The following is a 25,055-nucleotide window of genomic DNA, read 5'->3' as shown; positions in this document are numbered from 1 at the left end:
CTCGAAGTTCTTCTCAGTCCGCCACACTAATTTCAGCACTCTTGCCACTGATTCTAGGCTTACACATCGCTTCGTACAAAATTTTCCCACCAGAACCAGTACTATTTTCGAAACCGGTGGTATCAGGTCCACCTCACTTCCTTCTTTTTCCATCAACCGTAGACCTGCGCATTTAGTTGCAATCGCATCCATGTTGGCCATGACGGGTGAGATGCTTGGGGCTATTTCCACCTCCAAAACAGAGAGAGATATTTGCCAGAACGCAAACCTATTTTCACCTCTATGGTTCCGTAGGAAGCCTAGATAGAAGTATTATATTTCTATGGAATGTAAATTAAAATGCACTATGTTAGAAATTTTTTAAAAATAATTTTATTAAAAAGAGATTATAAGAAACACAAAATAGCCTAAAGAATTACAATTGAGAAAAGTTATCTATATATGAATTTTTTGTGAGACTCCATAAAAAAAACCACTCTTAAAGAGAACTAATGAAGGATTAAACATTTAATGAACCTAGCGTGACAAATGGTTCTCTCAAATAGGGGTGGTCCAATCACACCATATCATTTTTCCGCAACTTAGCCCAAATATGGGTTTGCCCTTGGCAATGAAAAGCTCTGTTATTGTTTGTAATCGTACAACTAGTAGCACGACAAAATCATGTATGGGTCCCATCTGATTTTAATATGAACGAAGAATATTATGATTTTAATATTTGCTTAATATATATATATATATATATATAAGAAAATATTATAATTAAAACTTTCAAGGAACTAGGAGTGTCAATGGTCGCCCTAATAGTTCCTTCTTTGATGAGACACCTATATTTCATGATGCAAAATACAGGCCACAAATCATAAAGAAAATAGGTAAATCTTACAGAATTACATCACTCTAATAGAATTTTCTTTTCTTACAAAAAAGAAAAAGAAAAAGAAAAAGAAAAAGAAAATCATTCATACACAACAATTTATTTTCTCATAAGTTCATCAAACCATATGGTACACAAACTAACAACAAGCACTACGTGATTGAGTTTCACTCTCTCCCATCATATAAGTTTCTTGATTCCTTAACTGCCATAGCGAAATTGCATCCAAGGGGATGGCTAGTGGTTTCTTACCTGAAAGACATTCTTGGGACACCCATTTCATCGTAGGTCGGGACTTTGGTTTGGTGCGTAAGCATGCAAAGGCTACAGAAGCAGCAAAGAAAATATCTTGTGCAATTGAACGATTTGGTGGTGGCAAACGTTGATCTAATATTTCGTTCAACATCAAATTTTGAGAAGATAACGTTGATAATGAAGACAAGAGTTCTCCTGGGTGTTTTCCCATTAATATTTCTAGTGCCACCATTCCAAAGCTATACACATCACATTTTTCAGTCACCACCATGGTATACGCCAGTTCTGCATAGGAAAATAAATGGAAGCTATTTAAAAATGTAATATATTTATCCTATAATTTTTTAATTTTCTACTTGAAAAGGTTGGTCAAAAGTAGTCATTGGATAAAAATTCCATAGTGAAAATGATTGCTTGCACCCTGCATGATTCAATTCATATAACAAACAATAAGGTAAACATGTTTGTTTGGAGGAATTAGGATATAGTTATAAAAATTCCCACATGGCTAACCTTTTAAAATAATAGGTGTTAAAGGGATAGGATATAGTTATAATAATTACACAAAAACTCACCTGGGGCAATATAACCATAGGTCCCAACAACTAAAGTTTGGTTGGAGGAATTAGGATCAAGAAGTCTAGCCATGCCAAAGTCGGAGACAAAAGCCTCTAGCTCAGAGTTCAATAAAATATTGTTGCTTGATATATCACGATGAATAATTACTGGGATGCATTCATGATGCATGTAAGATAAGGCATGTGCTATGCTTTTGATAATGTTCATCCTCTTAGGCCAATGTAATTCCAATGCTTCAACATCGTCGCTTAGGATGCAAAATAAGCTTCCCTTTTCCATGTATTGATAAACCAAAAACATGCATCGTTTATGCAAGCAATAGCCATGAAGTTTCACAATGTTTCGATGCCGAATTTCCGTTAGCATTTGTACCTCATTCTTGAAACTCTTGTCAAAACTTGGGTCCTCAGCCTCTAAGCGATGAAGTTTTTTTAGGGCAACAACTTTACCGCTAGGCAATTGTGCTTTGTAAACACTACCGTAACCACCTGTTCCAATGCAATATCTAATGTCAAAGTCTTTTGTTGCTTCAATGATATCTTCGTATGCAATTTTTCCATCAAAATTCCATATTGAGAACAAGTCCCCATTTTTTGTTCTGCTTGGATTGGATTGTGTTTTCCCTATAACCCAACATCGAGAGTAGAAAAAACACCAAAGAAGTAAAAGCACAAACAAAATTGTGAGGGGAAGTAACATTTTTATTTTGCTCATGATTTGGGAAGATGAAGGGCAATGAGAGAAACCTTTGAAGTCACCACATAAATCCTTATTGCCAATAAATGCATCGAAACTATGATCTTGGAAAATATTTGAGATTCGACCCTCCAAAGAATTGTATGACAGGTTAAATTCCAAGTTAACAAGATAAGGGGGAATGTTGCCTGTGAGATTGTTGTAGCTGAGGTCAATAAAACGTAAAGAACTAAGGTCACTGAATTGAGAGGGAATGCTTCTATTTAAGTAATTGTGACTTAAAGACAAGTTGGCCAGTGAAGAGCATTTAACTAATTCTATGGGAATAGAACCACTGATTTGATTCCAACTAAGGGACAAAAAGGACAAATTAGTTAAATGATGAATAGTGGAAGGGATTTCACCAACGATGTTGTTATCGCTGAGGTTCAAGTATGTAAGACTCTTCATGTTGCCTATTTCTATGGGAATAGAACCACTGATTTGATTCCAACTAAGGGACAAAAAGGACAAATTAGTTAAATGACGTAGAGTTGAAGGGATTTCACCAATGATGTTGTTATTGCTGAGGTTCAAGCATGTAAGACTCTTCATGTTGCCTATTTCTGGGGGAATGGAGCCGTTGAATTGGTTTGAATTAAGATACAAAGCTGTCATAATGTGGGGATCGGTGAAAATACGTAGAGCTGAAGCAATTAGTCCGGTGAGTTTGTTAAAACCCAGATCTAAATATTGAAGATTTTTTAAATCTACCAACTTGTCGGGGATGGAACCAGTGATATTATTAGAAGACAAATATAGACTCCTGAGATTGGTTAAAAGGCCTAGAGCTGAAGGAATTGATCCTGTGAGTTTGTTATAACTCAGATCTAAATAACTCAGATTTTTTAAATCTCCCAATTTGTCGGGTATGGAACCAGTGATCATGTTAGAACTCAAATCCAAATTAAATACCAGAGATTTTTTAAATTTCCCAATTCTTCGGGAATGGGCCCACTGATTAGATTTTGGGAAATGTAAAAAGATTTTAATTGAGTGAGGTTCATGAGAAGAAGAGGGAAGTGACCCGTAAGATTATTACTGGAAAGATCTAGGGAGGTGAGTTTTGAAAGAGTACCTATCTGTTGAGGGATGCTCCCTCGAAGTCCAGCATTCCAAAGATAAAGACGGACTAAATTTGGGAAGGAAGAGAAGTTGAATTTCCTAATAATATTATCTCCCAGATAGATCCCACCCATGTCAATCTCTGTGACGCTTCCGTCATCACTGCATCTAATTTCATTCCACTGGCAATGATTTGAGGACGTTTCGTTGGACCGATGACTATTTTTTTTTTTTTTTTTTTTTTTTTTCACTATCAGATCAAATAGAATTGAAAATACAAAATAAATGAACAAGATAGAAAGAATGGCAACTATCAAGCTGAATGCTAAATTGTGAGACGTATTAAGGTTATCAAAGACGGAGGCCTGATACCTATCAAAAAAAGAAGAAAAAATAGGGGGGTTAAAAACGTTTGGGAGAAGTCAGTCATACCTCCTCTTCCCCAAAAGAATGTCTTCTTCTAGGACCAGGTCGATGAGGAAATCTTGATGATTGTGACGATTTTGTGGAGACCAAAATTAATTTTGTCAACCGTTGAATTCTGCTCAATAAAGCAGCTTTTGCTTCTTCTTCTTGTTCCAATCTTGATTGCAGCTTGACTTGACCATCTTCTAGCTTTATACACCACATCACACCAAAAAGAAATAGTTCAAGTCATTTAAAATTTCCTGTTTAGTGACGGTAAATTTGCCAGTAGAACTAAACAAAACTGTCCACTATCATATTTTTATTTATTCTTGTTCAGGTACATGAATGATGGTGCTTTCTTCAATCATAGAACGTCTACAAAGCTAGACAAATAATGCGCGAATGCACGCATCCGTGCACACACATAGACTAACTTCAATTAACATTAAACTACAGATAATGGAGTCAGTAATGTATACAAGTCAAAACTAGCAGTGAGATCAAATATCAAAGTAAAAGATTCAAGTATACAAGGGACAACGAAAAGGTTCAAGCCCTAGAATTACCCCCCAAATAAACTCCATGGTACAATTCTACCTTTTGTTTTAAGAGAACAAGGTCATCTTGTCCAGTATTTTTCAGTTGAGGAACTGTAACAATCCCCCTCTTCAAATGCTCCAACTCTTCCTTTAAAGAACGAATCTCATTTTGGTATTTTTTGATAAGCGATTTCTCATCAATAATCTGCAGGTTAAGAAATTAGGTCTTATACTTGCCAAAGAAGAGACACTGAAAAACACATGAATTTAAAAACAAACCTTATTTTGTGCTGCTTGGATTTCAATGTGTTTCGCACGGTGTGCAAACTTCAATGTATTATGTGTCTCTTCTGAACTGCTTGACGAAGGAGTGACAGTACAAATAAGCTGCAATTCCAGACAACAAATATTAAAACTCTAATTTGCAAGTAGTATTTGTATATTGAGGGAATAAGCAGCGAAATTTCTATATTAAACATATACCCAGATGTATGGTATGTCTATATATATATATGAGAAGCCTTACAGATACACGTCCATGACCACTTAGTGAAGACTGAAGAAGTCTAGTCAATTTAGAGTCTCGGTATGGTATATGAGTAGCCCTTCCGTCTGTTAACTTGGATATAACCTATGACAACCACAAATCATCATATTTCCAGATAAGGATACACTACAAAATTAGGAGGGAAAGTACAAAAAGGACCAATAAAAAAAACTACAAAATTGAAAAAAAAAAAAAAGTAAAAATAGATATAACAGCAAGAAAAGATATTTCAGACATTATCAGATAAGAACTTACTAAAATAATTTGGTAAGAAAAACAGAAACACGCCAATAAATAAGAAAAGAGAGATTGCATCTTTTGTGTCAATGTGTGTAAATGAGAAAGAGAGGACAAGGGATCAGTTCCATTCTCTATCTATCTGTTTAAACAGCATTTGACCCAGGTAAAACTCACCAATCAAGATTGTTGTCTGGGTTTGTGGGAGCAAATAAAAAGAGAAATAGACTTGTTTTGTGCAATGGCTTTGCAATCCAAAGCATAAAAATTTGGCATCCAAGATGTATTGCTAAGCTCTTCCTTAAGTGATTCCAATATAAGACTGGAACTGAAGACCTATTTCTTGGTTAATTGTAAAACAAAACAACTTTTAAACGTCTGATGGAATTAGCTCAATAGCATCTTTGACTAACATTTACTAACATTTATACAGTTTTTAAAGGACAACAGAAGCTAAAAAATATAATAATTTTTCCTTATTAATTTCAGTACTATTATAAATTTTAAAAAGTAGGCTGATTGTAAACAATTTTACAATTTCACACAGCAGAGTAATTGACATTCTCAAGCAAATCTTTCCTCTTAAAAATATTAATGTTCTAAGCATTGATAAATTTTGTGTGGATAAGTAAAAGTAATTATATTAGAGAAACATTATACAACGATACAAAGAGAGCAATTCAAGTCTACAGGCTATATACCAAAAAGTTTCCCTAAAAGTTGAAGAGTACAATGAATCCATAAAGTCCCAGAAGCTATATTTTAAGAATTAATCAAATAAGTCTCATATTTCCGAAATTAGTTACAACCAAAAAATCTTACAAAAAATAGTCAATTTTTTCAAGACTATGTTTATGTAAATTCAATTGCAAACTTTCATTATAGTTCATATAGAAGATAATCAAAGAAAAAATATTCAAACCAATATTTATGATAATGATAACAAAATTATAAGCAAAAGCATAGCATTCTGAATTCCAATAATGCTTGACCAACACAATGTTTGAAGCCTCACAGTTCCAAGAGTTAGAAGGCTCTTATTAATATAGGATCCTTCTTTTCGTCTCACACCAGTGGTTTCAGCTTTTGAGCTCTCTGAACCTGCCAGATCGATGAGGTTCTGCAGATATAAGTAAATATAAAGAAGTTACATACATTTGCAATACAACACTAAAAAACCATTTTTTAGAGAAAAATGTTGAACTAAAGGAGGTTGAATATATTCCTACTGAAACATGAATATGAAATAAGTAGTTTAAGTGATGATGAATAATTACCAGTTGTGACAGGTTTACAGCTTCCCCTTCATGATTTGCGCCACATGGGCTGCTCTCTACTGTCTGTTTACAAGTAGTAAAAGATTTTTTTTTTATAAGTAGAATGAATTGTATTAAATAAAAATAAAGATTCTACAACAAAACAGGATAGTAGTTCAAGTATACAGGCAATATACTCAACTGCTCCTATGGAGGATTCAGCAATACAATGAATCAAAAAATACAAACATTCGGAGGACAACACTCACTTAGTGACATCCAAGTGGATATTAAGAAATATTAAGTAGAGAGTATAAAAACCAAAACTGAATATGTAAACAAGTGAATGATAACTGGAAAATGAGTTGGTTTGTATGCAATAAAAAAGAAAATAAAACGGATGCCATGTCTGATGTATAAGAGTATCTCATGCTTCAAATGAGGGAGGTACATCTCTTATGATAATTGTAAAAAAATAAAAATAAAAATAAAAACCAGAAGTCATATGAGCACCTCCTCACTAGAAGGGTTAAACAAATAACATGCACTAATGACAAAGTCAGAAGAAAAATCTCAACCACAAAACATATGTTAGTGGCATTGCTATTAAAACTAAGTATGAAAGGGAGTCCTGAACTATGAATTAGGTGTAGAATCCAAAAGGAGAATAACCAAAACAATCTAATGATACAATGCTAATAGTATATATATATATATATATATATCTCAGATAAAAGACCGATGGAATAGGAATTTAGAATTATTCAGCTGATCAAGCCAAAAACTGTAGAGGTACCTCAAGAAATCTAAGGAAACAAGAAGATGATTCGGTGTGCTTTTTTTCTTTTTTGTTTTCTTTTTTTTGCATTCTCCCAGATGAAGCTTACATTTTTTTTTTTTTTTTTTTTATATAAGTAATAAAATTATGAAAAAAAAAAAAAAAAAAAAAAAAAAAAAAAAAAGGGAAAGGTTCCATGTCTGACAGCCAATACAATAATGTTCTAAAAAAGAACTTGAGATTAGGCATAGAACTTTGTATGTCTTCAAAACTCCTGCTATTCCTTTCCCTCCAAATGCACCACATCAAACAATGGGGGATAACCATCCAAATATGACCATTCCAATGATGACCAAACTGACCTTCCCAGCAAGCTAAAAGCTCAAAAACATATTTTGGCAACACCCAATAAACTCCAAACAAGCCCAAAAATATGAACCATAAGTCTGAAGCAATAGAGCAATATAGCAAAAGGTGACCAACAGATTCACCATTGCATTTGCACATATAACACCAATATGTAATTCTTATCTCTCTTCCTTAAGTTGTCAATTGTCAAAATTTTACCCAAAACTGCAGTCCATACAAAGAAGGCTACTCTCGGAGGGGCTTTTGATCTCCATATGATTTTCCAAGGGAAAGAATGAACACTAGTGATTGCAGTGGCTCCCAAAAGTTGGTGATAAGTAAGTACCAACTAGGCTTGTCAAACAAAACTGCAGACTCAACCCACCTGGCCAAACTGACCAAATCCAAACCGGCAACCGCCCGACCTGACTACCTGGTGGCCGGCGGCGGGTCCCCGCCATCCCAAACTAATTCCAGCGGATCGAGTGGCGAGTCTTCCCTTCCAAAACCCAATACACCCGACCCAACCGTGTATATAACCCAGTTCTTAGTTTATAATCTCCACTCCATTTCAAACCCTAACCGGCTCACTCACCCTCAGTTTCTCCGTCCACTCGTTCTCTTTCAGTCTTGCCTCAATGTCTCAATCTCTAGATCTCTCTCATGCTCTCGATCTCTCAACAGCCAACACCATCACCAGCCAACACCATCGCAGATCTGAATCTTTAGATCTTCGAACCTCCACCATCACCAATCTACGATTCTCCTTCATCACACGATTGCCGATATGCAAGTACCACTCAGGTTTGATTACCATTCATGTTCACTCTTCATTTCCTCGTTGTAGTCTCATGCAAGTTCAGATTTACAATTATTTCTCTCTATTTCTATCTGGGTTCTTTGGATTTGTGGGTTACTGGTATTTGGGTTTGTAGATTTGTTCTTCAGATTTGTGAAATTTGTACCAAGTTTTGTCTTTGCTTTCTATCTTTCAGTTGAGACGGGTCCATCAGCCGTCCACCCGAGCCCAATCCGGCTCGACCTGTAGTTTTTCGCGGTCGGCGGCGAATCCGCCGTCCTTCCACGCAACAGAGTCAGGTCGGTTCCAAGTTGAGCTCAAACCCGAACCGTCATGACCCGTCCCGTGGACACCCCTAGTACCAATCTTGAAGCCCTTTCTCTTGTATGGTTCCCAGATGAAGCTTACTTAGGAATCTTGAGGCTTTGGAGTTGAAGTTCTACCTATATTATATAACTATGTTCTTTTAATAAATTTTCATCCATTTAAATTTTTTTAAAACATTTAAAGAATAACCGCCATTAGGGGAAACCTGGTGATGTAATTATGATATAAACTGATAATCATAGGATCAAATGAGGAACTTAAAGGGGCAACAAATCAGTAAAGGAAGCAAAGAGGTTAACTTAGAGGTGATCAAGGATCTCAATCATAACTTGGATAAGAACAATTGAATTTAAACTTTCATATAAAAATGGTATGAATATTGTCTTAAGAGTTAAGTTTTTTTTTTCCTTTTTGGGTTAGTATTAAGAGTTTAGTTACCTAAAGAGAGAGCATTACACCTACAAGTCCCCCCATTTTCAATTTTTGGAGGTACATATGGATGAAGAAAGTGTTCCAGGACCAAATCTCAATAACTAAGAAATAAAAAATAATTAAAAAGCTGATTTTTTACCCAGATAGCAAGGTCAAGGCCTTTCAACTAAGATTAAACACACCAGAGTTCAACTACATCAAACAATAGATAGCTGCATTATCTAAAGGCCAGTAAATTGGTAGACCATATGCATGATAGACAATTTTACATTTATAATTATAATCATTCCTCTGTTACTGTTCTCCGTGCAAGAGTGTGAGTGAGGGTGTGTGTGGGTGTTTGTGTTGTGTTTGAGTTTGTGAGTGTGTGTGTGTGTGCATGTTTGAAAACTTTGTTTGTGTTTTCTGCGTCAAGAAAATGTGAAAAGTCAATCTAATATAAAAGCCAAGAAAAAAGTAAGAATGACCTATAAGAAACAGTACTGAAATATTGAAATGCAACAGTCAACTAAAGGACATTATGCTTCCACTAAGATAGTGAATATATATATACATATTGATAGGTGCTAAGATAGTGAAAAAATACCAGAGTGAATATTGTATGACTCCTGCTGCTGAGTAAATTAAAATTTGTGGAACCCACATGTCTGTGCTCTGCCATTAACAATTTAAATCATATCAAAAATCATGAAAAGAATTTCAAATTGTAACAAAAAAGGGATACAGAGTGGGACAACACTCAAAATTGACAAGACAGGCAATCTTAAAATTTCAGTTTCGCAAACAAATGTAACATAATCATAATATATAATACTATTTTTGTCTTTGGCAATGGAAGCATTCTAAAGCATGAGTTCACATGTGACAATAAAATATTCATTCATTTTTTTGCTACGGTAAAATATTCTTTTATAACATATCATAAATAAATTAGGGTCCAGTTAACGGGTTGCCCTTAGGGCATTTGTTAATGGATCATTTTAAGAAAGTTTTTATACCATTTTCATGATAAATATAAAAAGCTATCAAAAAAATCAATTACTTTTTATTTTCCTATAAAAAGTTACTAAAAATATTTTTTAAACCAAATCTCTCCGAGCATCCGTTAACTTTTCCCAATAAATTATACAGCTCTACTTATCAAAATATATATTATCCAACTCTAGTTTTAAAGACCCTATTTTCTTTTGACTTTATTGTATTATTAAAAAATGATAATAAAAAAATTTTAAAAAAAATTAAAATAAAATTAAAAAAATAAAAACCATAACATCACATTTGTACCTTCTCCAGCTGCTATAAGGGAAAGTGCATGAGCAGGTGATAATACAACTTCTTCTTTTATTCCTTCAACAAAGGTACCCTACAACCAACAAACAAATAATAATAACACCAACTCTTAACATTTAGGACACAAAGTTTTAGACAAATAGCTAGCCATATAAAGAATCCTAAACAATGATTTCAAATTTCACTAGGGCTCCAGCATACAAAAGAGTTAGAAAGAAATACAAGTGTCGTATCTTTGATTGTGCAATAAAATTGCCAAACAAAATTAATACTGTAGTGGCAGCAAGGTGAGTTGATATAAGAGAATCAGAGAAGAATTGTTTCTTACGCAGATAAAAATTAAAAAATAAAAAAGATAAAATTTAAAAGATTAATAAATAAAAACTGAATACTGAATACATTTTTTTTGATAAGTAATAAGATATATTGATATCAAAAAAGAAACACCTTAGTACACAGGGAGTGAACAAGGAGACAACAAATCAAAAACAAAAATTGCAAGAATCTAGGAAAACAAAAAAAGAAGGGAAAGATTTGTTTTGCAAAGCAAACAACCAATCCAACAAAGTTCTAAAAAAGAAAAGCTTGAGGTCCGGAATAGATCTCTCAATATCTTCAAAACAACGACTATTTCTCTCCCTCCAAAGACACCACATTAAGCCATGAGGAACGATGAACCATATATAACCATTTCGATGACGACCAAAGCTGCATTGCCAACACCCTAACAGCCCCAAAACAGTATTAGGCATAACCCAAGATACTCCAAATAAACCCAAAACCATAGACCATATATCCATAGCAACGGGACAATGAAGGAAGAGATGGTCAACCGATTCACCATTACTCTTGCACATGTAGCACCAATCCAAAATCCACACTTTTCTTTTTCGCAAATTATCAATCGTCAAGCATTTCCCTAAGGCAGCAGACCATACAAAGAAAGCTACGCTAGAGGGAATCTTCTGCTTCCAAATACTTCTTCAAGAGAAACCGAAGATAGTAGGACCAGCTAGAATTCTATAATAATTCTAGATGAAATGCCCAAGTAATTATTTTAGAACCCTAGAAATCTATAAATTTCCTGTTGACCAGAGGCAACCTTAAGCTCCAATTAGAAATTAAACTTAGCATGAATTCCGTTTCAAAACATTCAATTCCATAACACTCACATGACTAATTTATTGTAGAACTGACGAAATAAGCATATATACAGGTGACCTAATACATATTAGCAACTTCTCAAGAAGAAATGACCATGTAGCACCCTATTGATCCTAACAACCTAAGCTGAGGTCATCTTAACTAACAGAATTACCATGACCTATTAAAATGTATAATACATCCTTAGCCAAAAACCTTGTTGGTTCCTGACTTCCTGCTGCAACCAACTTATCCCCAGTGTCACACTTGACTTTGTACAACTATTGGATTTTGTCAATCACTAAGTGACATAGGACACGTGTCTACATCACTAAGAATAACAAACCCATTTTACCCACCCAAAAAAAAAAAAAAAAGGAAGCATCTCAACTAAGCTTTCTATATCTTATAACGTAATTCTTGCAAATGTAATGTTCCTTTCAACTAAAATAGCAAATTTTACTCTATAGACATCCTATTGAGATTAAAACTGTTAAATTACCAATTGTCCCAAAGTTTAAGCTTTTAGGATATGGTAAATTTAATTATTTAAAAACATATTTCTAATACTCCCTCTCACGTGTGAGCCGAAACTACTTTTTAATAGGTGAGGCCCAACACGTGGGAATTTAAATGGAAGGTAGAGTGGAGGAGACAAGGATCGAACTCAGATCTTATGCTCTGATACCATGTTAAATTACCGATTGTCCCAAAAGCTTAAGCTATTGAGATATGGTAAATTTAATCATTTAACCACATATTTCTAACAAAAACATTTGGCTGTTCTTGAAAGCAGACATGTAAGGAATTGTAAGACTGAATTATCTCTTAAAATGTAATACTTTAACGCGTTGAACCAACACCCAATTGAGGCTGTGTTATGGCAGCAAACTGGCAGGGCTGCATCCATTAGTTTTGAAGAGGTAAAGGGTGCAGTGTTTGCCAACAAGGATGGAGAAAAACTTAGGTCTAATTTAGAATATTTAAGTTCTTGATCAGCTGCCATTTTAGCAGGATATTTTGCCAAGATAGCTATTTTCAGCTTATTCAAAGTATCTCACATAGTAGACAAATCATCTAGCTATGCTTCTACTAGTTCAAAATCTTCTTTTCTCCTTTGCAGTCTTGAGAAAAAGCCTCAGAATTGAACTCTAATTCTGTGTTAGTCACCACTATCTTGGATGAGAAATTTTGTCAAAGCAATTGGTGAAAGAAGATTTTAGCAAAGAACTTGTAGTAGGATTGGTTTTGACACAAAATTGACATTGGACAAATTAGGGAATTTGTTTAAGTGTGCTTGTGGTGGATTTAGGGTTAAGAATATTTGTGGATCTATGGTTTAGAAACTATTGAAGAAAGGGTTACGAGATTGTGAAAGGAATTCAAAGGTGGTTTGATCAGTTTTTGATTGCTATTTGGTACTTGTATGTGGGGTTTTAGCATTTTGATAGGTAAAATAAATGGCTTAATATGGAGTTGTAAGGAAAGAGAGAATTTTATGGTGTCTAAGGGCTGTAGGAAATACCCATGAACAGTACCACAAGAAAGAGAGGAAGAAAAGAGAGGAGAGGAAGAACAGAACACATAAAGGACAAAGGCCAACTGCTTCAATGCTCAAAATACTCAAATATTTTCATTAATCAACTCCATCTACTCTTTGAATACATTGGACCCAATTATATGTACGGACACTTTCTTGTACTGGTAGTATTAGGATTCTTAGCCTGACTAGAAAATTAAGAACCGAATGAAAGACTTAATTGGACTCAAAGAAAATAAAGCCTAAGATACTTAGGATCTCCTAGAATATTCTAGACTCAACTAAACAACCAAAGTACCCTTAATTCGTAAGAATTTTAGAAATTTAAAAATTTTCCCTTGAATATAAAATTGGCCATAACTTATTAAATAAAAATCCAAATAACCCTATGACACATAATAATACCTTTAAACCACACAACTTGCACTTCAATTGGACTTCATGTGTGAGCCCCATAAAATAAGTCTTGAATAAATGAATTTATGAAGTAGTAACAAATTAATCTTCCATTGCTGTACAACCAGTTTGTTTTTGTTAAAATTTTTACTAAACTTACACTCCATATTCTCTATTTTAGTCTTACTTCACCCATAGCCTTTACATTCTAAAGCATCCATCCAAATTTCCAACTTGGTGTTGACTATTATTTTTGGTAGGAAACTTGGTGTTGACTTGATGTCTAGTTTCATCCACTAAAACCATATTGTCTACAAAAAACATACACCAAGTGAATTCATCTTCAACCAATCTAGTAAACTCATCCATAACCAATGCAAAGAGATATGGACTTAATGTTGATTCAAACCAATTGTGATAGGAAACTCACTTTTGCTGCTTCCACTTGTTCACACCCTACTTACATCTCCAGCATAAATATCCTAAATCACCTCAATATACTTTAGATTGAACTCCTTTCTTTTTTATAGCTCACCATATAACCTTTCTAGGTATTTATTGTACTCTTTCTCTAGGTTAATAAAATCACATGGAGATTTTATGGGCTTCTATATTTATGTTAGAAAAGAGCTTTCATGGTAGGCTGCACTAGCAAAAACTAAATTGATTCTTCGGTATTGTTGTTTACCATCTTCAGTCACTCCCTCCCAAAGTAAATGACTCATAAGCTTAATTCAACAGTTTTTTGTATATTTTTGAATGTCTCCTTAGTTCTTGTATTTATGAATTAAAGTTATTTTCCCCCATTCACTAGGCATTTTGTTAATAGTGAAGATCTTATAGAAAAGATTTGTCAACCACCCTACACCCACTTCACCCAAGTACTTCCAATATCCAATGGGAATTTCATCATGTCCCACAATTTTTCCCATTTTCCTCCTCAGAGCACTGTTTACCTCTGTCATCCTAATTCTTCAAACTAACCTGCAGTTTCTAGACTCTGTTGGATTGCTCAATTAGCTCCAATTTCTTGTATGGCTTTCATTAAAAACTTTATCAAAACAAATCTTCCATCTCTCTTGATCTCCTCTTCCTTTACTAACACTCTTTGATCTTCATCTTTAATACACTTGATTAAATTCAAGTCTCTCGTTTTCCTTTCCCTTAGATTAATGGGTGCAAAACAGTTCAGCGGTTTAACACCAAAAGAGAAACAAAGAAAGGATGGCTATGACAAGGGACAACCATACAAGTGTTTATCCATGTACACCTACCACAAGACCCCGGCAAGTGTTAAGGCGTCCATGTTGCAACATAAAAGAGTAACATATTTTGGTAAACAATGTTTTGTCCATACTACTTTATAGCAGTACCTAAAGCTGAAGATGAAAAATAACATGTTGTTTCCATCTCTATTTTACAATGACAGATGAATTTTATCAAGCATTGTTTTGCTACATTAGTGAAGCAATCAAAAAACGACAATAACCACTTTTACTTGGTGAGTGTTATCAACAAAGGAGACAACATCAAGAAAATGGATTAGAATATGACTAACAAGTACCTGAGCATCCTCTCTAATTCTTAAATTCTGCCCTGCTGGGTTCAACAAGTCGTTAACAACCTGAAATAAAAGAAACCTTAAAGGATAGTGAAGTCACTGGAAAAATAAAAACAGAATCCAAGCTAAAGTATATCAAATATATGCATCTTAGAAAAGTATAATTCAGGCTAGGTTTTATAAATAACAAGGACCATTTAATCTAGAAAAATAAAATAAAAAGAATGTCAAGACGCTCACCTCGTTATAGATCTCCAAGTACGACACCCGAAGAAGAAACTCTCGGTTTGGAGTCTAGGGCATATATACATGTCAGAATCTTTAGTTTCTGTAATAATAAAATGTATAGTGGAAGTTACAGAAAGGCTATATCCCCTTCATAGTACCTCTTGGATAATGCTAAAAGCATCCTTCACAGCCAGTGGTATAATTCCAGGGGACCTCTGATCACCCTGCAAGTGGTATATATACCATATTAGCATACAAATAAAATTTGTAAATCAAAACTCATTGCTTCATTTTTCCTTATTAATATATTCTACCACAATACAGCGAATACATGTTAATGCGCAACATACACAAATTAGAAGGTTTTAACAAAAGGATGGGCAACTTGATCAAGAAAAGCATGTTGCTCACAATTTCTAAATGCATATGCAACATGGACATGCAGAAGTATGGAGTTTGGAATGTATTTGATTTTTTTTTTTTTTTTTTTTTTTTTTTTTGGATATGGATAAGTAAGAAAGATGTATTTTTTTTTTTTTTTTGGATAAGTAAGAGAAGAATATTATTAAAAAAAAAGAGCAAGAATAACAACAAAGGGTTCAAGGTAGTGAACAAAAGAAAAAGAGGAACAAAAACACAGAAATAGCCCCTAATCTATCCTAATAAACGAAAGAAAATCCATAAGGGTAGAACAATCCGATAGGCCCCAACATCAAGACCAATAAAAAAGGGTCCACTGGCAAAACTCTACTAACTGAACCACAATTTTCCCCTCATCCTCAAAAGACCGCCGATTCCGTTCGGTCCAAATAGTCCACATTAAACAGCCTGGAATCAAGTTCCAAATATCAAAACTATGCTTCCCAAGCCAATGATACCAACAAAATAATAAGTCCACAACTGAACCTAGCATGACCCAATCGATCCCAAACAACCGAATCATATACATCCATAGCGAATGAGCTATCGAGCAAGAAAGTAACAGGCGATCCACAGATTCTGCATTATAACAGCACATACAACACCGATTCACCAAAGGGCGACCACGAAGCATAAGATTATCTAAGGTTAGAATCTGACCATGAGCTGTTGACCACATAAAAAAAGCCACCCTTTTAGGAACCTTAACTTTCCAAATGCCCTTCCAAGGGAAAGCGGAAGGAGCTACATTTCGAATCTTAAGATGTCATGGCTAAAATAGAGATTCTTACCAAATGGTATTAAAAATTTATAAAGGCTAAAATCATGAGGCATGAACTTAGCTAACATTCTTTAGATACGCACATAGAGGTACTAAACAAACTTAAATCCAAGGCCTAAAAGCAACATGAGTTCCTTATCTAGGAGAATATGATATCACGGATTTTTCTTTCCTCCAATGTCAACTTTATTTACATACATACTGGAACTTAGATCCTTCCAGAGACACATGACCAAAATTATTGACATTTTTAAATGGGAAACTAAAAAATAAACTTATTTTAGGTGAATGGTGAGATTGTGGGTTTAAGACCCACTCTGTATGTGTTTAACTTACCAATCAAAAATAAATAAATAGCCATATAACTTGTCTACTTGAGAGTAAGAATTATTACTCCAGAAGTCAAATTCAATACTTTAGGTTGGCCTTGATTAGGTATAATTAATGGAAAAATAAAACTTGTAATACCCTGATATGGAGGTGTCCCAACCTCAATGATGCTAGAATCTCATATTGCATCTACTTATCTTTTCAGACAATTTTTTTTTTTTTTTTTGGGATAAGTAATAAGTTTTATTAATATCATAAAAGGGACACCCTATTACACAGGGAGTGTACGGGGGGGTCAACAAAAATTACAAGAATCAAGAAAGGAAGAGAATGATTGGTTTCATAAAGTAGCCAACCAATCTAATAAAGTTCTAAAGAAAAAAAGCTTGAGGTATGGTATGAATCTCTCTTTATCTTCAAAACACCTACTATTCATTTCCCTCCAAAGACATCACATTAAGCAATGGGGAACAATTAACCATATATGACTATTTCTATGACGACCAAGTCTGTCTTGCCAGCAAGCTAGGAGCCCCAAAATAGACTGCGGCATAACCCAACTTACTCCAAATAAACCCAAAACCATATACCAAAAATCCATAGCAACCGAACAATGAAGAAATAAATGGTCAACCGATTCACCATTACTCTTACACATATAACACCAATCCAATATCTAAACCATCCTTTTACATAAATTGTCAATCATCAAGCATTTCCCTAAAGTAGCAGTCCAAACAAAGAATGCCACTCGAGAAGGGATCTTCTGCTTCCAAATAGTTTTCCATGGAAAACAACAATCATTAGAGCCCACTAGAAGACAATAATAATTATTAACCATGAACCCCTTATTTCTATCCGGTTTCCAACACATCTTATTCTCACCAAACCCCTTTACTGTAGCGCCATATATGGTATCCATGAAGCTCGATACAGCCTCTAATTCCTGAGCATGAACACCCCTAAAGAAACTTACATCCCAAAAAAGGACTCCATTAGTGGACTTCATAAGCTCCACCACACTTGCTTCCTTACCTCGGCAAAATCTAAATAATTCAGAATAGGTGACTGCAAGAGATGTCTTCCCACACTATCGGTCTTGCCAAAACTTCACCCTTGACCCATCACCAATATCATACAGAATATAACATGAAAAACTGGAAGAAATTAACCTGTCCAGTTCACACTATGCATATGGTTATGTTTGGAAGCATCAAGATGATAGCCAACACGTCAATGTGGGGTTGCCAATGTGGAAGAGATCAAGAAAGGGTAACGGCCATAAGGAATTACTTTTCTTTTCTTCTTTTTTTTCCAAAAGAAAATTCGAATTTTGTTGTTTAGCCAACTGTGTGTATGGGTGTCTTTGGAAGTATCAAAGTAATAACCATAAGTAATTTCTTGTCAGCAATATCATATGATATATAAGAAGAATTAGAAATGTAGGTAATGCTAGAAATGCCTTGCACATAGAATGATAGAATAGCAATTTCAAAGGTGAAACTCCACAATGCATCTTGAAATTAAAGTTATCACAAGATATTTTGGATTTTCTACACAAACACCACTCTATATGAACATTAAGAAATCACAGAGCATTTCAACATGACAAGCTAAAGCTATTGAGGAGTCAACTTTCACTCGTGTTATATAGAGAAGGTCATGAATCAGTTCTACAATAAGAATAACAGTGCACCAAGTCAACATTGTCTAACCTAGCAGCATATCATTGAATAGCACTTGCAATTATCAACACTTTAAGAAATACAAATTTTCAAATGCATTTCAGATATCAAATGTGTAAGGAAGTAGGGGCACAAATATATCATCTCACATGCATGGTGTGGGTCTTCCCACTGCTTGTCACCCCATAAGCAAAAATTGTACCTGCGATAAAAAGAGAACATAGTAAATAATTAAACTGTAGTGTATGCTACACAACAGCAACAATGTAGATAACAATAAAAATGCCAACCAGAATAGTATTGATCCATTAGCTTTTAATGCAACTCCTAATAATTTTGATTGGAGTGCTCAACTTGTCACCCTACCTAAACAGACCCCCTAACACCCACGTTAAAACCTTGGCAGGTAGTAGTTGTCCAGCGTTGACAAGGCAAAGCCTTGGGTTCCTAAGCAACAATACAACAGGTACCCAGAAGCAAACAATGTAGTGTTCAGCTACATAGGTCCTCAAGCACTGCAGTTTGGATTAGCATGGCTCATTTTTCAAAAAAAATGGATGCAAGACAAGACTAATTTAAAAGGAAACTACATAGATCAAGAATCAACAATTATTGGATAAAGTTAGTCTCTAATTTGAATAATTTTCCAAAGACTAGTGGATCCCTCAATGCAACAAAAACTTAAATGATCAAAGAAACTCAATATCCCCGCTTTTACCAATGTATCAAACTATTAGCTTCTAATATTCTACTTCTGACATGTAGAAAACACAGCTACATTCACCAAGGAGCATTAGACAAGCACCAACAAACATCTTGAAATTAGCATGGTCCATAAGCCTTCCTCAGTAAATTAAAACCAATAGGCACATGTGCTTCAAAAAAAAAAAAAAAAAAAAAACCAATAGGCACGCAGTAAAGCTTCATAGGGAAGCAGGAATCAAAAAAAAAAAAAAAAAAAAAACCAATAGGCACGCAGTAAAGCTTCATAGGGAAGCAGGAATCCCTGAGAATTTTCAAGTCCTCATAGATTATAAATCTTCAAAGGACCAATGAACGACTAAGACAAAAGCCCTTGCATGGCTTCACCAAGAATAAATCATAAATGCATTAAATCACATTAGTTTGCATAATTTCTCATGGATCTCAGCATGCAAGTTTGAACTGCCTCATTGCCATAGGACAAATAGGGGAATTTGTCTACGTTTGGTTGTGGTGATTTAGGGTTTTGATAGGAAATAAGGACTCATTCTTGTACTAGCTAGTAATAATAAGACTCCTAGTTTGCCTAGTAAACTAAAAACCTAATAAGGTAACTACTAATGAAAGACTAGCTTGGATTCAAAGAAAATAAAACCTAAGATACTTAGGATCTCTTAAGAAATTCTAGACTCAACTCAACTAACAAAACACCCTTAATTCGAAGAGGTTTCAGAAATTACAGATTTTCCCTTAAACACAAATTGAACATAACTTGTTGAATAAAAACCCAATTCAACCTTAGGACACATATATGTAGACCTTTAAAACCACACGACTTTAACTTCAATTAGACTTCACATGTGGAACCATAAAATAAATCTTGAATGGGTGAATTTGCAAAGTAACAACAAATCAATCTTTCATGGTTGCAGCATCCTCCCCCAATTGCGAAAACCTCAGCCTTTAGTTTTGAAGTGTTGAAGCATAAGAGCCTTTGAACTTGAACCTTGTCCCAATTCTTCAATCACCTTAGAAACATTAAGGATAACAAATTTTTCTTTTCCACCATATCATAAAATTTGTTTGGAATGATAAAAAAAAAATGCTTGGAAGGCTTTTCAAATAATAATCCTTCTTGAATTGATCCACAGCAGTACCATCAATATCTTCCTTGGTCTTGACTTTTCCACGATTAGCCTTATACTCACCTTGCTAACGAGTGCAATGTTTTCCAACAAAGGTGGGAAAAAACTTGGGTCTAACTAGGAATATCTAAGTTCTTGATCAGCTGCCATTCTATCATGCTATTTTTCCAAAATAACAACTGCCAGCTTATCCAAAGTGTCATGCATGGTAGACAAATCTTTTAGCTTTGCTTCTAGGAACACACCCTTACAAAGCTAAAGTCAATTGTTGCAAATTTTTCTAAGCTTAAAACTTTGAACTGAGTTCCGTAGTGGTGACCACCATCTTGAATGAGAAATTTCAGCAAGCAGTTGGTGGAGTAAATTCATTAAAGAACTTGTAGTAGGATTTTGGCTCTGATACCAAATTGACATAGGACAAATTGAGGATTTGTCTATGTGTGTTTGTGGTGGCTTAAGGTTTAGGAGGATTCGTAGATTTAGGGTGTAGATTTGTAGAAGATAATGTTAAGGGAGGTTTAGGTATCAGGCAGATGGGGCAGTTTAACCAAGCTCTATTGGGTAAGCAGCTATGCCATTTTACTACAAAGAAACGACACTTTATGGAGGCAGGTTGTGGGAAGCAAATATGGTTATGATTGGGGTGGGTGGTGTTCAAAGGAGGTTAGAGGAGGGTATGGTGTTTGTTTATGGAAGTATATCTGAGCAGGTTGGAATTGGTTTACCAAGTTATTTATTTTTCAGTCAGAAAAGGAACCCATTTTTGCTTTTTTCTTGATAGGTGGTGCGGTACTGGGGTTCTAAAGGATCTCTTCCCTGCTATGTTTAGCATTGCACATGACAAGGAGAATATGATGGCTAATTATTTTTGTTGGCATGATGGTTCCATGTTTTGGGATGTCCACCTTATACAACCTTTGCATGATTGGGAGTTGGAGGAGATGATCATGTTTCTGGACCTTCTCTATTCCACTAAGATTAAAAGAGATGTTGAAGACCAGTTGTGTTGGTAGCCAAATATAAGTGGTCCGTTTGATGTAAAATCTTTTTACAATGCTTTATCTTGGAAGAGAATTTGGAGAGTTAAGGTTCCTCTTTTAAGTTTTTTTTACTTGGTCCACTGCATTGGGTAAGATCCTCACGGTTGATAATCTTCATAGCCGGAGGGGTATGTGTATTTGACTGGTGTTATATGTGCAAGAAAGCTGGTGAGACGGCTGATCATTTATTTCTCCATCATGAGTATGTTAATGAGCTTTGGTCCCTGGTTCAGTTTATTTCGAGTGCAGTGGGTTATGCCTCGAAGTATCATGATGTGTTGGCTTGTTGGAAGGGGAGCTTTGGTCATCACGGTACTGGTGCTGTTTGGAGTGCAGTTCCTTTGTATTTATGCGGATGCTTTGAATGGACAAATCAATCTTCCAGGGCTACATCACACATCCTCCTCTTTAACAATAAATCTTACGAAAAACTTCAAATTGCCTCATCCTATTTTGACACGCCATCTCTAGGGATGGAAATTATCATGACCAATACAACTGACAAGGATCTTCAATTTTTCATCTATAATTCATATCACAACTTAGAACCATTTGTTTCAACGGCTTGAAACCGTACTTTTTCAAAGCTTTTCAAAACCCCATTTTCTCTAGGTACAACCTTTTAGAACAATCCATTTTCAAAAGCAAAGAAATAAGTTGTACCAAACAAGCACTAATAATATTGAGAATGGAGAAGCAACGAAATAAATACAAAAATATGTTTGATGGTTCATTTCATCTAGTTGGAAAAGAACCATGAATGAAAATAATTGAAATATGGCTGTATGTGTGAGTTGCTTATCAAAGGTACCTCAAAATAATCAAAACTACATTTTAAACCGCATCTAGATCAGGCTGATAGCTCATAATGGATTAATTCATATATTGATAAATCGTACTTCAGAAGGTATTTCAGTATTTCACAAAGCTAACCCCACATAGTTGTAATATCTTTTGGGTTCTAGACTTCTAGTATTAGTTCAAAACTGTATTTGTGAAGGCCAGTCTGTATAATTGTAAAAAGGCCATGCTCACTCCACGACACTACTGAGAAAACAATAGCAACAATAATGATGATAACATTTAGGATAAAATATTAGAACATTTGTGACAAGCTGAAAATAATGAAAAATTTGTAAGAAGAGATTTAAACAATTTACCATTGATGCCTTCCATAGCACCACTAATAACATGCTGTGCAGCAACATCATAGACATGACGAGTTGTGGTTGTAGGGCCAAAGACTCGATCTAGAAGCATGAAATAAAAAAATAAAAAATAAAAACCCACGAACTGAGACACAGAATACTATATCAAGGATTAACTTGAATAAGAACTATATAATTATAATTGACCAAAAATAATATTAAAAAAAATACAGATAGGAAAAGAGAGAGAACATGTTGTACTAAATTATTAAAATACAGATAGGAAAATAAGTATAAAATTATGTTTTTGACTGACTACAAAATAGTTGTTTTTTTCCAACATATAAACTTGAAACAAAGTCAGCCCAAAAAAGCTGTAGTTCTTCAAACTCAAACTGTTGAATCATTATGTAGGAGGTAATATTACAAAGCAAAGTTTAAAATGCTATAGCTGATTAATCCAAAACTAAACAATCCTAGAATTTTCACACGTACACATTTTATTTAGCTGTTCACAACTATGATCGGAGAAAAAATAAGAAATAGAAAAATTGGAAATGTATTTCACAATTTCATAACATAAGGAAGTTTAAAACATTTACTTATTCCCACATGCAGCATTGCATTTCTTTGGTATTTTCTTTTGTCTATATAATTTCATGCACATTGGATGTTTCTGAAGTTAAATATGAGGCAATAAAATTATCAAGGATCATTTAAGTTTTTTCAAATGTTTTACGTTATCAATTTCACCCACCGTACAAAATCTATAAATAGCAAAAAAATGTGATACTTTACCATATGCATAAGCTATTGTTGGGTTATGCTCACTCCGCACAACAGTTTCACCATCTGCATACCATGCAATTTCCTCTCCTTGACGGATTTCCCTTTGACTAGTCCATACAAAGATCAAAATCAACTTAAAGCACTCATCAATGAAAATTACCAATAAAATACAGTTTGGAAAAGTGAAATGCACCTTAGTGGACGAAACCGAACTGTAACTGTGACATTTTCTTTGGATCTCTCTCCCTCCACAGGTAAGCCCTCTGAGTAGAAGTACTGAGGCTTACTTCGAGCGGATGAAGATGCAGGAGAGCTCTGACCATCAATAGATGTATCCAGATACTGTTTCGAAGATGACGTAGTTGAAGATGAAGGAGTAGCAGCTTTGGAGCTGCTTAAACCCAATTTTTTCAATTTCGATTTTTGTTTTGACGCCATTGCCACTTTAGGTCAATCTTTAAACGGAACTCCCAAAAAAAATTTTGAATTCAATCAGGAACAAGCCCAAATTTCAGTTCTTCCAAATATTATCATTTTTGAAGTTTGAGTTCATCATGTAGTATACATATAGCACCATCTACTTCCTTGTTTGTTTACCAAGAAAATGTAGGATAAAAATAGTATAGAATTTATCCATACCCTTTTTATTCTTAAAGTTTAAGTTTTCATTGTCTAGAATCCAATAAGAGAAAACACTATATATATGTATAACTCAGAGTTGACCTTTTCCAATTTTTTATAAAGTTGTGACCATTAGAAATTTGAAAACACAAAACTTAAAATTCTGCTTTCTTTTTCCTCAATTTTCTCAGCACCCAAACAGAAAGTAAAGGCAAAATAATTCTGGAATCAAGCAGGAAAACAACAAGAGTCAGAAGGAGAAAAGGTGTCTGAATCAGAAGGGAAAAAAAAAAATTCAAACTATAATTCCTTCTTTCAAAGATGTGTTAAATTACGACCAAAATTGCATTCAACAGAGCTCGATACAAGTAATTCCATAGTTAAGCTTGTAAACAGAGAGTTTGAAACATGCAAGCAACGATAAACAAGAATCCAGAATCCACTTCACTTTTATTTTCTTTCTTTTTCCTCCTACATTTTCTCGGGAACCAAACAGAGGGAGAAAAATGAAGATTACCTTGAATAAATGGAGCGAGCATTACGTAATGGTGTAGAGAGAGTGAGGTTTTTAAGTACAGTATAGACATAGAATACAGAGATCTTCTTCGAGCTTGGAGAGACAGATCTAAAGAGTCAGTAAAGCGAGCGTGCTAATTAGTCAGAAAGAGAGAAAGAAAGAGAGAGAATCGAGAGATCAAGAGGAGAAGGAGGAGGAGGTAAATTTTTAATTGTTTTTAACTGAGTTCGCTTTTCTTGCTTGCCTTGGAAGCGATGCGTTGCTGCCCTCTTTCAAAGGGCAAAGGCTAACCGCATTTTCAATCCTACCTTTATTAGAAAGCGCATACATACATTATGTGCAGAAAAGTGCATTAGTGCAGTGCATACATAAACAATTACTACCAGATGCTGCCACAATGATGGTTGGGAATGTGTAAATTTTCCCACAACGCTTGCTTTTACTTTTACTTCTACTTTTTCTGTTTTTTTTTTATTGCTTGCCTTGGAAGCGATGCGTTGCTGCCCTCTTTCAAAGGGCAAAGGCTAACCGCATTTT

At 34.7% G+C, this 25,055-nt stretch overlaps 2 protein-coding genes across 3 annotated transcripts; both read right to left on the bottom strand.

The window, feature by feature from the left end:
- Positions 1-887: 887 nt before the first annotated feature.
- LOC112015244 (MDIS1-interacting receptor like kinase 2-like) lies at positions 888-3,724 on the bottom strand. The gene is made up of 3 exons (XM_065780938.1): positions 3,525-3,724; positions 1,708-2,199; positions 888-1,417 (listed from the first exon to the last, which is right to left on the bottom strand). The coding sequence occupies exons 1-3, from the start codon at positions 3,643-3,645 to the stop codon at positions 1,017-1,019; spliced, it is 1,014 nt and encodes a 337-aa protein (XP_065637010.1). The 5' UTR covers positions 3,646-3,724; the 3' UTR covers positions 888-1,016.
- Positions 3,725-3,826: 102 nt separating this feature from the next.
- Positions 3,827-24,873, bottom strand: LOC112040782 (kinesin-like protein KIN-7K, chloroplastic). Of its 2 annotated transcripts, XM_065780937.1 has the most exons (16): positions 24,519-24,868; positions 23,574-23,835; positions 23,390-23,487; positions 22,604-22,693; positions 18,706-18,758; positions 15,499-15,564; positions 15,353-15,406; positions 15,116-15,175; positions 10,467-10,545; positions 9,769-9,836; positions 6,520-6,582; positions 6,258-6,362; positions 4,985-5,089; positions 4,738-4,845; positions 4,517-4,663; positions 3,827-4,126 (listed from the first exon to the last, which is right to left on the bottom strand). In XM_065780937.1, exons 2-16 carry the CDS (start codon positions 23,816-23,818, stop codon positions 3,938-3,940), a joined length of 1,530 nt encoding a protein of 509 aa, XP_065637009.1. In that variant the 5' UTR covers positions 23,819-23,835; positions 24,519-24,868; the 3' UTR covers positions 3,827-3,937. The 2 variants fall into 2 exon arrangements, 1 of the variants encoding a protein (XP_065637009.1); XR_010631913.1 differs by lacking the exon at positions 3,827-4,126 and having other exon boundaries at positions 4,551-4,663; positions 4,942-5,089; positions 24,519-24,873.
- Positions 24,874-25,055: the final 182 nt, after the last annotated feature.

Source organism: Quercus suber, unplaced genomic scaffold (assembly GCF_002906115.3).
Source record: "Quercus suber isolate HL8 unplaced genomic scaffold, Cork oak 2.0 scaffold_251, whole genome shotgun sequence".
Lineage (NCBI taxonomy): Eukaryota > Viridiplantae > Streptophyta > Magnoliopsida > Fagales > Fagaceae > Quercus > Quercus suber.
Note: the sequence above shows the minus strand (reverse complement) of the source record. Positions and strands in the feature narration are given on the sequence as shown.

Excerpts from the sequence above, each read along its gene's own strand:
- LOC112040782 (XM_065780937.1), bottom strand. The coding sequence starts at position 23,818 with ATGGCGTCAAAACAAAAATCGAAATTGAAAAAATTGGGTTTAAGCAGC. Across the intron at positions 15,407-15,498 it reads CTTTTAGCATTATCCAAGAG|ACTCCAAACCGAGAGTTTCT; the intron begins GTACTATGAAGG and ends TATATGCCCTAG. Across the intron at positions 4,846-4,984 it reads GTGGTCATGGACGTGTATCT|CTTATTTGTACTGTCACTCC; the intron begins GTAAGGCTTCTC and ends CTGGAATTGCAG.
- LOC112015244 (XM_065780938.1), bottom strand. The coding sequence starts at position 3,645 with ATGGGTGGGATCTATCTGGGAGATAATATTATTAGGAAATTCAACTTC. Across the intron at positions 2,200-3,524 it reads GAGCATCCCTCAACAGATAG|GTGGTTACGGTAGTGTTTAC; the intron begins GTACTCTTTCAA and ends GCATTGGAACAG. Across the intron at positions 1,418-1,707 it reads CTATGGTTATATTGCCCCAG|AACTGGCGTATACCATGGTG; the intron begins GTGAGTTTTTGT and ends TTTCCTATGCAG.